The sequence below is a fragment of the Xyrauchen texanus genome, chromosome 27 (assembly GCF_025860055.1).
Source record: "Xyrauchen texanus isolate HMW12.3.18 chromosome 27, RBS_HiC_50CHRs, whole genome shotgun sequence".
In the NCBI taxonomy this organism is placed as follows: domain Eukaryota; kingdom Metazoa; phylum Chordata; class Actinopteri; order Cypriniformes; family Catostomidae; genus Xyrauchen; species Xyrauchen texanus.
The window spans coordinates 12,918,825-12,935,498 of NC_068302.1; the positions used below are offsets into that span (position 1 = coordinate 12,918,825).

General features: G+C 40.4%; 2 protein-coding genes and 1 long non-coding RNA gene across 3 annotated transcripts in view; 2 read left to right on the plus strand and 1 right to left on the minus strand.

The window, feature by feature from the left end:
• Positions 1-2,002: 2,002 nt before the first annotated feature.
• LOC127621220 (protein FAM107B-like) lies at positions 2,003-8,691 on the plus strand. Its single transcript, XM_052094727.1, has 4 exons — positions 2,003-2,018; positions 6,102-6,213; positions 7,028-7,175; positions 7,738-8,691. Exons 1-4 carry the CDS (start codon positions 2,003-2,005, stop codon positions 7,852-7,854), a joined length of 393 nt encoding a protein of 130 aa, XP_051950687.1. The 3' UTR covers positions 7,855-8,691.
• A 1,976-nt stretch (positions 8,692-10,667) lies between these two features.
• Positions 10,668-13,821, plus strand: LOC127621448 (uncharacterized). Its single transcript, XR_007967859.1, has 3 exons — positions 10,668-10,816; positions 10,916-10,992; positions 13,225-13,821. It is a non-coding gene; the product is annotated as an uncharacterized LOC127621448 (long non-coding RNA).
• A 478-nt stretch (positions 13,822-14,299) lies between these two features.
• LOC127620885 (lysine-specific demethylase 5C-like) overlaps positions 14,300-16,674 on the minus strand; it is a 43,800-nt gene continuing 41,425 nt past the window's right edge. The window contains exons 26-27 of the mRNA XM_052094224.1: positions 16,388-16,552; positions 14,300-15,992 (exon numbers count right to left, since the gene is read on the minus strand). Coding sequence (XP_051950184.1) covers positions 15,984-15,992; positions 16,388-16,552 — 174 coding nt within the window. The 3' untranslated portion in view covers positions 14,300-15,983. The remainder of the gene's footprint in view (positions 15,993-16,387; positions 16,553-16,674) is intronic.

Genomic DNA, 16,674 nt, shown 5'->3' on the forward strand with positions numbered 1-16,674 from the left:
CTCAATCAGTTGTCAGCTATAGGGTAGTCTTCCGAAATTTAAAAGACATACACCAACAGACCAATACAAAAGAAAAGAAGCGGAGATAAAAATACGGTCGGACCTTGGAGTCGAACCCCTGTCACTATAAGAGCAAAAGCGACTCTGCTGTCCGTGCACGCAGACCAATGTCCTAATGAAGGTAGTAAGTTTCCTGTGTAATCTAATGTATTTCACAGACATGAATGTAAACAGAGGCTAAAATCATACCCACATATGATAAAGGAAAAAGGGGGATACACGTGCCCAATGAAGAAATAAAAAATATGTCGTTAGAAAAACAGAACCCGATCATTCAGATCGACAATCTACTACATATGTCTTTCCATTTGCTTCATTAGATGGGCTGAACTTTGAAGAAAAGGGAGGGGCTGATTGTAATATTATACAAAACGCCGCTTTTTACGCCGTCTTTGTCAGACAGAAACGCCGCAAATTACGGTGCACTATGGATGGCCTGCGGCGTCAGAAACGGCGTCATTGGCTGGATAAAAATAACGCCGATAATGACGGCGTTTTTGCTTTGTAAACGCCGTAATTTGCGGCGTTTGTATCACAGAACGCCGTACTTTGCGGCGTCTTTTCGTCTTAAACGCCGTAAACACCGGCGTTTTGAGAATGAAAGGCGTTTCGTTAGTGGCGAAATTTGACCCTTTTTGCGTTCCATAAAGTTGAACTGCCTGGCGTTCCATAAGCGTCTGGCGCGTTACGCGCGAATGGTGCATTTTGTGCATTCACGCGTTTGACGCGAATTCGCGTCTGCCGCCCGAGTTGAAAAATCTGAACTTTGGCGTCAATTCGCGCCGCGTTAACCAATCAGGAGCCTAGCTGCCTGCTGTCACTCAGGAGGTAAAGTGACGTAAACTCCCGCTCGGAATCTTTCATTATTATTGAAATGTAAAGACAACCAACATTAGTGTCTGGACAGTGTTGAATAAGGAAAAAAACACAGGACAGGTTAATTACTTTTGGAGGCTGGCTCCATTTATCATCAAAACAAAAATAAATAAATAATTTAACCTGATATACTACCATGGAAAACCTGACATTTTTAAAAAGTCTCAACTTAATAAATGTGCATGTTGTGGACCTGACATCCTGGAACTGGGGCTGACAACCTGGGAAAAAAAATACAAAATATAATAATAATGGACTATTTTTAGATAGCTCTTTATAGGTTTGTGGGTGGCTCTTAAAAGAGCCGTTGTGGGGAAGTCAAATTTTATCCAGCAAAGTCTTATCCTCCCCCTCACAAGGCACCACAAATCCCAGGCATATTGTGTCATTTAATATGTTAAACTTAGAGCGCATACACCCTATCACTCGCTCCATGTGGATCCTGACATGAGCTAACTTCCTGGTCTGTTCCACATCTTTTGCATTAAGTTGGCTGTGACCCCTGGTGAAGGCAGGTATTTTCAGTGTAGCACCCACAAGGGCAACACTTTCTTTAATATCAGTGTCCGGCGATGGGGGTGGATTCACGGGACCTTCCATCTCAGTTGCAGGTGTAGTGTTGTCTGACAGTAACAATAAAAATAAATTGTGTCATATCACAACCTTTATTCCAAAGTAATCCAGATTAGATATACACAGGGGGCAACATATATTGTATTCTTTTACTATTTACCTGGGTATAAAGGTGCTGCATTATCCAACTCAGCCTCAGGACCAGTGTGGTCAGTGCCTGGCGATGGGGGTTGATTCATGTGAGCTTCCAACTCAGCCTCAGGACCAGTGTTGTCAGTGCCTAGCGATGCTGTTGTTGTGACCTCGTCGCTCTTCTCCTAAACCGCTTGAACCGGTCTGTGTTCGTAGCTTTGACCTCAGTATGGCCGAGGTACAGAGAAGGGGCCCAGTCAGGATCAAACTCCAACATTTCATAGGCAGGTTTGCCTGCAAACAGTCACCAAATAAATTTATATGTAGCCTAGATGTACAACATTTAAAACTGATTAACGTTATGCTTCAGTACATTGGTAACTTTAATCTAATTTTCGGTAAAAGGATTTTCCGTTCTTAAGCTTTATGCCACTTCTATCGTGAGAACGAATATTGCAGTTTATAACACAGCAGGTAGACGGCATCTTGAACACTGCATTCTTCCCTCCATGCAATCAAGTCTGGCGCCTTCTGTTTGTGCCGCGGATTCCCAAAATGCTTTGCGTTCACCACTGGAAATACGTCACGATGACGTCACATTAGCAATCTCTATTCAACAGAGAGGAAGAAACGGAGTCGCCCATAGGCTACCGACAGCAAAGGAACTTATTCTATAGGCTAGATTATGCCTATGTCTATTTTTACAGGCTGTATGCAGTATGTGCAAAGCCAAAGCACAATGAAATAAGGCAACTTATGATTTCGGGGTTTACATAGGCTTTTGTCCGGTTTCATATTTGTCAGTCAACTATTCAAAATACATTCGGGGCTACACTCAAAACAACAGATGGACAGATTATTTCTCAAATTCTCAGGGGAGGCAGAGCTTATCCTAGGGGAGGCACTGCCTCCCCCAGCCTCCCCCTAGACACGCCCCTGAGTGACAAGGTGTCATAAGACGTTAATGATGAGAATTAATCTATCCATTTCCGCTTTTTCAAACTTCAGTAAACCAATAATTCCAAATAAACATGATAAACTAAAAAAAACGAAACTCGAGACGCCTGCGTCATGGTCTATTCCTGGCACCTCGTCTAGCATTATTACGTTTTTAAATATTTTTTTTAGTGCAAGGACACATTCTGTGTGAACGACCCCTAAATGTGATTGGTCATACACAGCCCTGAAGTGGCGTAAAGGTGAAGTGCGCCTCAGGTTGAGTGGCAGCGAGGTGAAGTGGCACCTTTCTCAGGTGTCCGTCCGCTGTGGTGTGTTGTAAATACGATAGCCCATTCTTAATGCAGTCCAGAGGAGACCACGCTCATGGAGTGGTGACACACTTTGGGTGAGTTCTAGACTACTACACTTTTGGTATTTTTCAGCTTACCTGGCATACTAAGTTTCAAGACACATACTAAGGAAATGTTTACAAAGGCGTGTTTCTTGTAAAATAGGTGTGACTTCTACAATGTCATTATCCCTGAAGGAATGTAAAGTAGTTTTAGATGAAAATCCATCTTGAATCCAGACTGGAATCAAACGGGATTTCTGTTTCAGTGCATAATTTACTGTATGCATGTACTGGTGTCTTGTCCTGTTTTGTTAAGAAGCCTTCATGTTGGTCAAATAATATTAAGCATAATTTTAATCCAGTTTCATTTTTATTTAACCCTTGTGCGACATGTGTCTTTTCATTGTTTTATTTTCTATCATTTTCTATCAACCGGTGTTAATGCCAATGGAATTTTTATATTTTAACCTCAATTCCTATAATACATCTATAATACACTGTGTACACAAAATAGTTACACTCAGGATCTTCAGGACAAAAATGTCCCCCATTAAAATGGCAATATTTGATCCCAGTGCCACTGAAGCATAAAATCATGAATTCTATGATATATGCTTTCATTCCGGAGCCCTGGCTTCAAAATGTACATTCTTTATATTTTCCACCAGATGGAACCATTTTCTCATGTTTAGCCTATGGAGCAAATACAGTGGGTACGGAAAGTATTCAGACCCCCTTAAATTTTTCACTCTTTGTTATATTGCAGCCATTTGCTAAAATCATTTAAGTTCATTTTTTTTTCCTCATTATTGTACACACAGCACCCCATATTGACAGAAAAACACAGAATTGTTGACATTTTTGCACATTTATTAAAAAAGAAAAACTGAAATATCACATGGTCCTAAGTATTCAGACCCTTTGCTGTGACACTTATATATTTACCTCAGGTGCTGTCCATTTCTTCTGATCATCCTTGAGATGGTTCTACACCTTCAATTGAGTCCAGCTGTGTTTGATTATACTGATTGGACTTGATTAGGAAAGCCACACACCTGTCTATATAAGACCTTACAGCTCACAGTGCATGTCAGAGCAAATGAGAATCATGAGGTCAAAGGAACTGCCTGAAGAGCTCAGAGACAGAATTGTGGCAAGGCACAGATCTGGCCAAGGTTACAAAAAATGTCTGCTGCCCTTAAGGTTCATAAGAGCACAGTGGCCTCCATAATCCTTAAATGGAAGACGCTTGGGATCGACCAGAACCCTTCCTAGAGCTGGCCATCCGGCCAAACTGAGCTTATCGGGGAGAAGAGCCTTGGTGAGAGAGGTAAAGAAGAACCCAAAGATCACTGTGGCTGAGCTCCAGAGATGCAGCCGGGAGATGGGAGAAAGTTGTAGTAAGTCAACCATCACTGCAGCCATCCACCAGTCGGGGCTTTATGGCAGAGTGGCCCGACGGAAGCCTCTCCTCAGTGTAAGACACAAAAAACACCTGAATGACTCCAAGATGGTGATAAATAAGATTCTCTGGTCTGATGAGACCAAGATAGACCTTTTGGCCTTAATTCTAAGCGGTATGTGTGGAGAAAACCAGGCACTGCTCATCACCTGTCCAATACAGTCTCAACAGTGAAGCATGGTGGTGGCAGCATCATGCTGTGGGGGTGTTTTTCAGCTGCAGGGACAGGATGACTGGTTGCAATCGAGGGAAAGATGAATGTGGCCAAGTACAGGGATATCCTGGACGAAAACCTTCTCCAGAGTGCTCTGGACCTCAGACTGGGCCAAAGGTTCACCTTCCAACAAGACAATGACCCTAAGCACACCGCTAAAATAACGAAGGAGTGGCTTCACAACAACTCCGTGACTGTTCTTGAATGGCCCAGCCAGAGCCCTGACTTAAACCCAATTGAGCATCTCTGGAGAGACCTGAAAATGGCTGTCCACCAACGTTTACCATCCAACCTGACAGAACTGGAGAGGATCTGCAAGGAGGAATGGCAGAGGATACCCAAATCCAGATGTGAAAAACTTGTTGCATCTTTCCCAAAAAGACTCATGGCTGTATTAGATCAAAAGGGTGCTTCTACTAAATACTGAACAAAGGGTCTGAATACTTAGGACCATGTGATATTTCAGTTTTTCTTTTTTAATAAATGTGCAAAAATGTCAACAATTCTGTGTTTTTCTGTCAATATGGGGTGCTGTGTGTACAATAATGAGGAAAGAAAATGAACTTAAATGATTTTAGCAAATGGCTGCAATATAACAAAGAGTAAAAAATGTAAGGGGGTCTGAATACTTTCCGTACCCACTGTATATGCTTTTTTCCAATTTTCTGTTTGCTGTATTATAGAGAACTGCAGGCCAATTGAATAAATTATGCAGCTAAAATTGTGGAGCTGTGTTGGTATGTGCGTATTGAGAAATGTGTGTGTGTGTGTGTGTAAAACAAACTGGCATTTAAAGGGTTAAAATCCTGAAAATTAATGAATATTTGGTTGTTATGATCAAGACTGATGTTGGTTAAAAAAAATAAACTCACTGAAAGTGGAAAATAATATCAATATATAATATTATTATGGCAATTTTTGGACGCTGGCATTTTTGTCGTCTTAGTACCTCTGAGTAACTTTTTTTATGACACACAAGGGTTGAGGCTTGCAAACTTGATGCATTCCTTTAATCTGTCAATCAGCAATCTGTTCTTTTGATTTAGCTTGAAATGACAAATAAATGATTTGTGTCAGGCATGTGACCAGCAGTTGAATTATAGATTCCTACTTAGGTGAAACTCGATCTCTCCCCTTGTTACTCTCATTGCTTTCACTGACGACCCCAACACTAAGTTTCTCAGCATGCAGCAGGAGTGTGTGCAATGAGATCAGCCACCGCACCAACATTACCAACAAGACCATCTGAACAAGACCTCCAAAAGGCCTTATCCAATAATGCGGTCACAGCACACAACCACCACAACTCACGAAGACCAGCACAGACCAGAACAAAACCATTCACAGACACATTTAATTGTAGTTCTTTGCATCATCATTGCCATAATCAAGGTTTGTTGCCCTGATATGTTTCGCAGACTTCTCCTGTAAAATGCATGATGGAAGAAGAGTGTGTCTAGTAGAATCTTGCAGAAATACCTGTTGTGTGTAAGAAAATGCAGATAAATGTGATGTTGCCGAGGGGCCCTGGAACCTGAACAACCCAGTGAAAGCATCAAGGAGCCACCAGGAACTCCACAAAGAACTGTTACTGACCCACAAACAGTAAGATCACTACTGAAAATATAACAACCTTTACCACCTAGAAACATTTTCATATCCCCTTCTGATAAAATATAGTCTTTCATACACTTACTGTGCACTTTATTAGGTCCACCTTAACACCTACATATTCATGCATATTCACATCAACCATCAGAATGGGGAAAAATGAGATCTCAGTGATTTGGCCCATGGCATGATTGTTGGCGCCAGATGGGCTGGTTTAAGTATTTCTGTAACTGCTGATCTCCTGGGATTTTCACACTCAACAGACTCTAGAATTTACTCTGAATGGTGCCAAAAATAAAAAAAATCCAGTGAGCGTCAGTTCTGTGGACAGAAATGCCTTGTTGATGACAGAAGATCATAGTGTTCCTAATAAAGTGCTCAGTGAGTGTATATCGCTGAGCTTTCTTTAAGTGGTTCTGGTAAATAATTGATGATGGCTCGTTCTTTCTCCCTGGTTTTTTGTGTCAGGCAGCCATGTGTGGACACACAGGCTGCAATCTTACACCCGCTGGTATTATAAGCAGTCTACACTCAGGCCATGCTGTGTCAGGCACTGTAATGATAGGCAGGTCACTCCTGCTGTGTGCACTGTCCTAACAGTAATGTGATGTAATTTGGAGATGTACTACAAATGACAAAACAGGTTTGGCTGGTACTCAAAAATTGCCCTCAATGTTCATCAAATTGTTTACCTTGCTTGAGTACATGTTATCATTCTGTTAAGATGTATAATTTAAAGGTTGTGCAAGGCTCTTAACGTGATTAACCTAAGTAGAGCATGTTTTTTTGTGTGCTTTGGGCGGGACAGAGGGCTGGTGTTGTGTTGTAAGCCAGAGCTTCAGATGGTTTTGGAGAGGAGGAAGAGAGAACAGACCCATAGGGAGGAGGGAGAGCAGAGCAGGAGCCCTTTGGAACAAGTCCTCCTCAAACACCAGCAGAAAAATCTGGAGATTATGGTCAGCTAACACCGTTCTTTGATGTGTGTTTGTGTGTGATAAAACCAAATCGGAATAGGTTGCATTTTGGAATTGGTATGTTCAAACAGTGTAAGAAGTTTTTAGAATAATTATGTCATGTTGATTCAGTTTTTGATGACAGTGCTGGTGAACCATGCTTTTATTGTAGTTACAATCAATGTAGTTACTATGGTATTTTGGTGAAAAGTATGGTTGCCATGGTACATTTTTAGAAGGGTCAGAGCCCAGTCACTCAAAGCCTAAACTAGTTACAAGCTCAAAAATAAAAACATTTAAAAAATCGTTAGTAATAATGGTAACTAGGCTTGGGATCGATGCCGATTTCAAGTACCGATAATCTGAAGATTTTCCAGATGATTTTTGATCAGGATTTTTTCAGATATAAATAGGGCTGCTCCTTGAACAATACCATATTACCGTTATAGTTTATATTAAGGTTATAGTTACTTTTATTAAGGGATGTCCTGCAACTGGCTGCATATTTTCGTGAATTTTAAAATGTGTTCGTGCCAACTAAGTGATGTGTCTCTTGATTTCTCAGAAAGAGAAGGAAGAGGAACAGAAGTTACAGGAGGAGGTTCAGCTCTTGGAGTTTGTGAGAGTGAGACAGAACCTGAGGAAAGTCCATTCAGCTCTGCAAAAGCACACTCACCCCTGAATGTGATCAGCCCAAAACACTGACATTAATCTAACTAAAGGAATACTTCATCTGGCCATGCAAAATCATTTTGGAATAATGTAGTGTTTTTCATTATATCTGATATTAATAATTTGGTTTTCCATACATGTTTGAAGAGTTATATCTCACAACAGCATTACTGTAGAAAAATACTTTAAATTCTGCTTTATTGTAGAAACCCCTACAAGAGAACTTTGGTCATGCCATTGTAATTTTGAAAAAGAACATGGCACTGAAGGATGTATCATGTATCCACTGGCTATCTATCCAGGCCGGGTTGACCGACCAAAATCACCCAAGAGCAGAGCGCAAGATGCTTCAGGAGGTCTTCATGAACGTCATCAAAGGATCTACAGGCATCTCTGGCAACAGTCATTGTTAATGTCTAGTCAACCATTAGGAGCCGTTACAAATGTGGTTTACATGGGAGGTCATCAAGAAGGAAGTCTAGCCTTAGCCCAATCAAGGGTGTATCCACATAGATTCATATTCACTATTACGAATATTGGGGGACATGTCCCCCTCAGTATCTACGGTAGTAACGGCCTTGAGCCCAATAGCATTTGACAACCACAAAGTGTCACAATTCTTTGTTTTCGTTTCCAGCACTATCTATTGTTTTATCATTTATAAACCCTCTTTTAGTTAAATGTTTTGCTTGAAAAGTATGTTCATGCTACTTGTATTTAAATGAAAATAAATGCCACTTGCATTGATATGCTATTTTGTCAACATTTTTGTGTCCAAATACTTTTTGGGGCAATAGACAGAAAAAAGTCAAATAAATAAAATGTAATTAGCATGTGAAAATATATATCAGGAACAATATCTAAAATATTCACATTAATAAACGTATGTTACTATGTATATTCATAATATACAGTATTTTCCTGATATGTTTTTTGATATTTGTTTGTTTTTGGACTTATGGGCTGAGATCAACAAAAGGGTTTGTGTTAATGTGTAATTCTCCCAGACTGTGTTTCCAGAATCGACGTGTTCTTTATGTTCTGAGGTGTTTATGACATAATATAAATAATTGGAATTGCTCGGTGAGAGTTAATTGTGTGAATCTCTCGTGATCCTTGAGGGTGCAGTTGGCGTTTATTTGTTTATCATGGGACAGCTATTTCATAGTTTAAGACGACGAGCAAGGTTCGGGATTTGGTGTTGTTGGAGTTTCATCATCGACCATCCCGCTGCTGTTGCTGACAGAGAGAAGGGGTGAAAGAAGCTGAAGCGCTTCTGGAAGTGGAGGAGAGCTGCAGAAATCGCCACATAGAGAGCAGTTCTGCACCGGGTGAGACAGTGAAGCAGAAAGACCAACAGAGAGCAGGACTGAACAAGGTAAATTAGGTGTCACTCTTTTTGTTTACTCAAGCTGTGTACATAAAAAAAAGCCACTTCATAATTTACAATCACAGTAAGAAATATATTCGATTTAACCGGATAATGTGTGCAAGTTTACTGTATACTTCTTGTGGAATAATAAAGTGTACAATGTTAGACTGTTTTCCAAGCAAAAAAAAAAAAAAACATATTTTTTGTTAATCATATATTCTAATATAATCATCTTATAATTTATGGTGAAAATCAGCAAAAAAGTCCCTGTGTAAACATCATATAATATATTTTTAAATACTTCTGTTTCTTCTTATTTTAGATTTCAGTTATGCACATTTGTTGCCTATGCATATTGTTGTAATAGTTACATTAGCCCCTTTCACACATGCAACCAGTTCAATTACAGGAAAATCATTGGGTTACCTTTACATGTAAATGTACCACATGTGATGTTCACACATACCATCAAAATGGAAATGTAGGCATACTGTTGGTAAAGATACAATTTCTCATTATTTTCAAAAGGGTTGTATTCGCACATGACCTCTAATCTGAAAATTGCAGTAAATCTTCTGGAAAACTGTATGTGTGAAAAGGGCTATTGATATAGTTATGCATATTTGGTTGTTACAGTACATTTATGTTGTTCAGTTTCATTGTTTTCATGTCATTTGCCCCTTTTACACACAGCGTTTTCCAGAATATGAACTGACATTTTCACGATAGAGATCATGTGTGAACACAACGCTTTTGAAAATACTTGTAACTTTTGTTCTGGCAATTTCCCTTAATGAGAACTTGTGAGTACCTATAAATGTCCGGTTTGATGGGATGTTTTAATGGCATATGTGGTACATTTACCAGTAAAGGCAAACCAACAATTTTCCTGTAATTTACGTGGTTGCATGTGTGAAAGGGCTACTGTGTGCCACCCTGATGATTTTTTGCCTATGAGTGTGTAACATTGTGCATTGATTGGCCAATTGTTCATGGGAAAGACAATTTTGATGAAATTTAACTAGTTGAGAGTAAAGACCTTTGTCATTCTGGCCATCTGTATTAAAGTGGGAATCTGTATATTTTAAGCTACAATGCAGATTTGAGCAGTTCTGATAGGTTGGCATATTAACATTATATAAATGAAAGAAATATATGGTTAAATACAGGCACCAATATGCCATCCAAAAATTACTGAAACGTCATTATTTTAGTGTGAATGCCTGCCCACTACGGACCTTTTAACTATAAACTTAACATGCTTTTATAGTGTAGATACATGTACGAGTATACATTAATATGAATGTGCAATAATTCATTATATTTGATTAAAATAATCTTTTGGTTGATATTGCCCTCTTTAGGTCAGAATTCACTACAGCTGGTAACTGTAGAAGACTATGATCTTCAGGAAACTGCTCCTCTCAGCTACCCTGTAGAACCCACGGCAGAAGAAACTCCTGTCACTCACCTTGAGGTCCCACCCACTTCAGAGGATCAGGACATCCATGTCCACAACACTCCAATCAGTCCTGCAGTGGGGGACATTGTGTCTCCTGTGACGAGGTCTGCTGGAGGACAGCGTGGACATGAGTCCATGGTGAGATTACGGTCACATCACAAAACATAACACAAATGTGCTCTTCTTACAATATCTGCAAAACAGTACTACTGTTTTAACATGTAACATTGTACATAGTTGCCAATAAGCACCCCAGCGTTGGCGAGATAATTCAGCTGCTGGACGGGCAGGAGGAGGCAGAATACTACATCATGGTAATGGAGTGTCCCTCCCCATGTGAGACCATGTTTGATTTCCTGAAGTGCCACAGCGGAAGCTTTAATGAAGGGCTAGTGTGGCATATGAAGTGGCAGGCAATGCTAGCCTGAGTGTTTCATAGGGATCTAAAATTGGAAAATCTCCTAGTCAGCAGTGACACCCTGGGTGTAAAACTTATCAACTTTGGGTGTGGGGACCTCCTAAAGGACAGTGCCTACAAGACCTTCTATGGTATGTAGATCCCTAAAAGCTGTAGTTTGGACTTAAAGTCCAATGAAAGTTACACCATGTTCTCACCAAGCTTAATGTGCTAAATCTACAAATTATCTATTAGTTGTAACCAGCCACAATGCCAACAAGCTATGAGCAACAAGACACTTTTTCAGTAGCTTGATTATCTTTTTATTGTCCCACACACAGTGAATTCTCGTTGGTTCTATATTCTGATTGGCGAAGATTTTGTCGTATCACACATGGATTACCTTTCGGTATATACCAAAATTATTTTGACATTGTGTAACACAGCCCTGGATGACAAACAGTGCCAAACTCACTTTTGAAGCTGTAATATTGTGAAAGAAATGACACCAAATAATTCTTGCGTCCTAATGGATACAGACAAAACTGTGGTAAAGCATATTTATACACTTTTCAAAATCTCTTATCTCCGGGTACAGATGTACCCCCTGAGTTTAGTAAGACAGGCGAGTACCATGGCAAGCAATGGACCGTGTGGTCACTGGGGGTGCTCTTGTTTACATTGGCCTGCGGATGCTATCCAGACAGGAACAACCACCACCACATGTGAACCCATGGACCAAACCTGGCTTGTCAAAATGTGAAGATTCTTCATTTCAATAAAAAGTCCAATTGGATGCCCTTCTGGCCCCGCATGCCGGCAGGCTTTCCCGCCTCTCTAGGGCTGTGGATAAGGGGAGGGGGAAAAAGTGAGGAGAGGGAAAGGGCAAAGTAGAGCAACAGCGAGAGAGAGGAATAACCAGGTTCGCCGGCGCCCAGATACGCTGTCGCCTGGCCCTCAGCCACTACCCGACCTCTGGCGGACGACAGCCGCTCCTCCCTGGGTGGACCGGAGCGAGTCCTCCAACCCCTGGCGGATGGAACGCCCCTCTGCGTTTTAGCGGCAGTAGGGAGCCCCTCTGCCCCTTGCAGACTGCGGTCGTTCCTCCGCATCCAGGTGGCCGGTAGAGACTCCTCCATCACCCGGCAGCGCCTTTGGGTTGGCTGGTAGTGGTGAGGACTCCACGACAGCACATCCCTCCTTCCTGGGCTTTGGCAACAATGTAACAAGGTAAAAATGGGAAAGGAGGTAGCAGGAACTGGCTGAACAGTAAAAATAATATTTTAACAAGAACTTAAACAAAAAGACACAAACTTTAATGCACACGGCAGCTGCATGTGGCTCTCTCTCTCGATCTGCTGCATTCCGCTGCACTTATCCCTCTCCTCGGCTGATTAGCCAGATTGGGAGCCTGGCATGTGCAGTTATGGCCTGGCCCCACCATCTTCCTCGTCACAAATGAGTATTTGTACTAGAACTCTTTAGTGGTGACTTGTAATGCATTTCTTTATTGTATGCACAGTTAGCATGGAATATTAAATTATGGTGGCCTCACTGCGAAGCTCCGATTGCATACCTGGCCTACAGTCACAGCAGAGAGCCCATGCTAATGGACCGATTCAAGGAGATCTATGACTACACTATTCTGTATTTGAGACACCAAACAATACTTTTAAAGTTTTATATCACATATACGAAAGTTTCCATTGTTGTTTTTGATGACAGCAGCTGTATGCTTAATGATTTAGTGTTCTGAAATACTTGTCTATAGCCTTTAGGTTAGAATCAGTTTCAGTATTTGTAAACATAAATGTACACAGTTGCAATAAGACAAATGTCACAATATGGCGAGAGGCCTCATATTGTTTATCCTTTGTTTAATGATAAGAAACACAGTGAGTGGTTTGGACATTTGAGTCATCAGGGAGAGGTAGTGTTGGGCTTCCACCACCACAAAGCTTCACATCAGCCTTCATATAGTTTGTCATTGTGTGATCATTCTTAGCCAATTATATAATCTGTAAATCTTCACCAGTCATTCGTCATCCCCCAAAAATAATTTATCTTATATTGATGTATACTTTCTGAAAATATTGTACATTTGATCAGTTTTGAATAATCTGATGCTTGCTTTCTATCTTGTGTCTAGGATTCTTCCATGTTCCACGATGTCTTTACATGTGTGAGCAGTTCCTGGATGGTCTTGTTCAGGGACCGGGTTCTTGAACTTCACTACTTATTTATAGTTTAAAGCTGTGCACTCTTTGGCCCAGCCTACTGCATGACGGGACATGTCATTGAAGTCCTTCAGTTTAACTGATCAGTTTGCATAAAATACAATGATTTTAGGATTTCAAATCACATTTTTTGTTTAAAAATGTTCAATTGGTTCATCATTGACTATTTCACCAAACTTCATGTTAGTCAAGTGTAAGGGGGTTAAGATGGGCAAGGAGGTGGTGAGAACCGGCTTGAAAATATAAATAATAATTTAAACAAAACACACACATGACGGACATGCCTGTAATTCTCTCTCTCTCGAACCGTCGTCACCGGCCGCCTTTATCCCTCGCGTGCCCCATCAGGCCAATTGGAGACCGGGCGTGCGACATTCTAGCCCGGCCCGCCCCCCCTCTGCTCCACATCAAGATTACAGCTATTTTTTTCTTCATCTAAATCAGTATTGATATTTTCGGACTTTTTAGTGCTATTATTTTAAATGCAATTAATCAACAATGTTAATTAAAAAGGACCAGGCATGTCTTTTTTGTGAAAAGTAAAAGGAATATATAGTTTTAAGATCAATTAAAATAATATAAAATACTAATTTGGCAATTAAACCTTTTGCCACATGGTTTTCAATTCATTGAACCCTCTATAAAGTTTCAAATGGGTTATCTTGATTCAAACAACAGAGCAGTATATGATTAGAAGCAATAGTCTACAAAGCTAAATGTTTTTACTTTAAACCACTGCTTTGTGTCAACCACTGTGAAGATCTTCTCTTCTCCAAGTGCCTCTTCATTTTTATATTGCTATCTATGTTGCTGTCTAAAACATATTAAAAGATTAAATGCACATTCCAACAACTTCTTTAATAAAACTTCTGTAACTTTTTTTTTGTGCTTTAATTTTAATGGCTTAGTTTTATCTGTATAAATGTATCAAGCATTGACTTGGGCTTCCATGATCAATGATGAAGACAGCACTTTTGTTTGTTTACAGGTGCTTTATGGAAAGTTGACTATAATGGTTAGTTCATAGTCAACAGCAAAAACATTAGCTCTACTGAGGAGCAACCAGGAGTGTTCAGTATCTTTCTCAATGACAATCTGGCACTGAGGATCTCTGCATCTCACAATCCCCCCTGTAATCAAACCTACACCTTTACATACACTCACTGAGCTCTTTATAAGGAACACCTGTACACCTACTTATTCATGCGATTATCTAATCAGCCAAACATATAATGCAATGTAGAAAATAATTTACATTGCATTTAAATGCCTTGTTGATGAGAGAGGTCAATGGAGAATGGCCAGACTGGTTCAAGCTGATAGAAAGGCTATGGTAACTCAGATAACCACTCTGTACAATTGTAGTGAGACGAATAGCATCTCAGAATGCACAACACGTCCAACCTAGAGGCAGATGGGATACAACTTAAATTTACCCATCGTCTAATGGCTACTTCCAGCATGATAAATCCAATAGAATCCCTTTGGGATGTGGTAGAATGGGAGATTCGCAGCACGAATGTGCAGCTGACAAATCTGCAGAAGTTGCGTGATGCAATCATGTCAACATGGACCAGAATCTAAAAGGAATGTTTTCAACATCTTGTGGAATTCATGCCACAAAGAATTGATGCTGTTTTGAGAGCAATGGGAAGCACTAACCAGTATTAGTGTAGTGTTCCTAATCAAGTTCTTTATCTCAGCCCAGACTGTGAACTGCTGAGCTACCATGTTTAGAATTTGACCCCAATTAAATAAATCAAGGATGTGACCATGCCAACGGCTTCCTAAAACAATTCTAAACTTTTATTTTCTAACAAGAGCGAAAAGAAACAAAGGCAACATTGAAATGAAAATGTTTATACACAAACTCACGACAATGCGTGTCTGCAATAATAATAATAATAATAATAATAGAATTATTAGAACCCCAGCGAAAAAATAAGATGGAGATAAAGTGTTAAAGTGAGGTTTTGCACAGTTCTGTGAAAAGAAAGAGGGGTACAGAGCAGAAAGCATGACAAAAGAGACAACAGAAGCACTGAAAGAAAATGACAATGAATAAAGTAAACCTCAGAGGAAAAGAGAAAGGACTATGCAGTAACCTATTTTAGGAAAGTAGCACCAGAATGTAAATGCCTTTGTTTATCCATCACACTTTCAAAATATTGTACTAGTTTATTCACAATGTAGAGTCTCCCTGAACAAAACACGAGACTCAGTACAAAAGAATACATGTATTAACTTGGCAGCAATGCCAGTGTCCTGTTAAATGTCCCCTCACTGCCAGGCCGTCAAATGTGTGTGTGTATACCTGGAAAAGTCGCATTATGCAGCACATGTCATTCCACTGTGGTAAGGACAGTTTGGTACACTTAAACTGTTAAGACAGACAGCTTAACCGCAGGGCAAATCTCATTGTATCCCTCCTCTAAGAGAACAGAGATCTACGCCCTGCACAAGTGCACCATTCAGGATAAAGAGAGGCAAAGAAAAAACACATTGAGGAGTGCAGTTTAGTATGAATGAAGGGAGCGACCATTTGATGGGTTGAAAAGGAGAGTTAACGTGTGAGCTTATTAGGTGGGGAGGATGAGCTTAAGCCCTGCATTTGTCTGTCTGTGGTTCTCATCTCATCCACCACTTGTACCTCCACAGCTTTAGGGCAACATCACAAGATCTGCAAGAGAGAAGAGGGAGTGTTTGTTTCTGATCATAAGCCTTTAACAAAGTTTTCACAAACAAAACATGGTTAAGACAGGGCTGTAGCAACCATTAAACTTTAGACGTTTCTAAGTTCGTCCCCCACCCACTTTCTGGGAATTTTGTTAAGCTTGGCAGTAGTGTGAGAAATTCTAATAAAATTGTAGCGGGCCACATCATACAATTACTTTCGGAACAAGCAGAAGCTTCTGCCAACAAACACACAAGAGTCCTACCACACAAAATCCTACCATGGCTAGCATTCACTTATCTGTCTTTGAGCAAATCAATTAGGATAACTGGGCAAACATGACATGCATAGCTGAAACCAAGGTTTATCAAGTTAATATGTGTTGAGAGAAGACCAAGTACCTCTGTGTGGATCTGTGAGGGTGTGGGATTGACAGGTCTCATTTTCTTGCATTCAGAAACCTCTGTGGATTTCGGCTCGCCATCAATTTTCTGGCTCTTCCTCTTCCTCTTCGAGTCCTTTGACTTGTTGCCACGACCTGAGCTTCTCTGCTCCTGCAGTTCAATCTGCCGCACACACAAACACAAAATCAGTCGAGTCTGATTATGGAAGGGCCCACAAAAGGGCAGCAATATACATTGCTGCTTTATTTAGTGATATAGTGATACCGTATCATATATTGTATACC

Bases quoted from the DNA above. Each gene is read 5' to 3' on its own strand.
- LOC127621220 (XM_052094727.1), top strand. The intron at 6,214-7,027 runs GTAAGATCACTA...TGGGCGGGACAG, and splicing joins CTGTTACTGACCCACAAACA to AGGGCTGGTGTTGTGTTGTA. The intron at 7,176-7,737 runs GTCAGCTAACAC...TTGATTTCTCAG, and splicing joins AGAAAAATCTGGAGATTATG to AAAGAGAAGGAAGAGGAACA.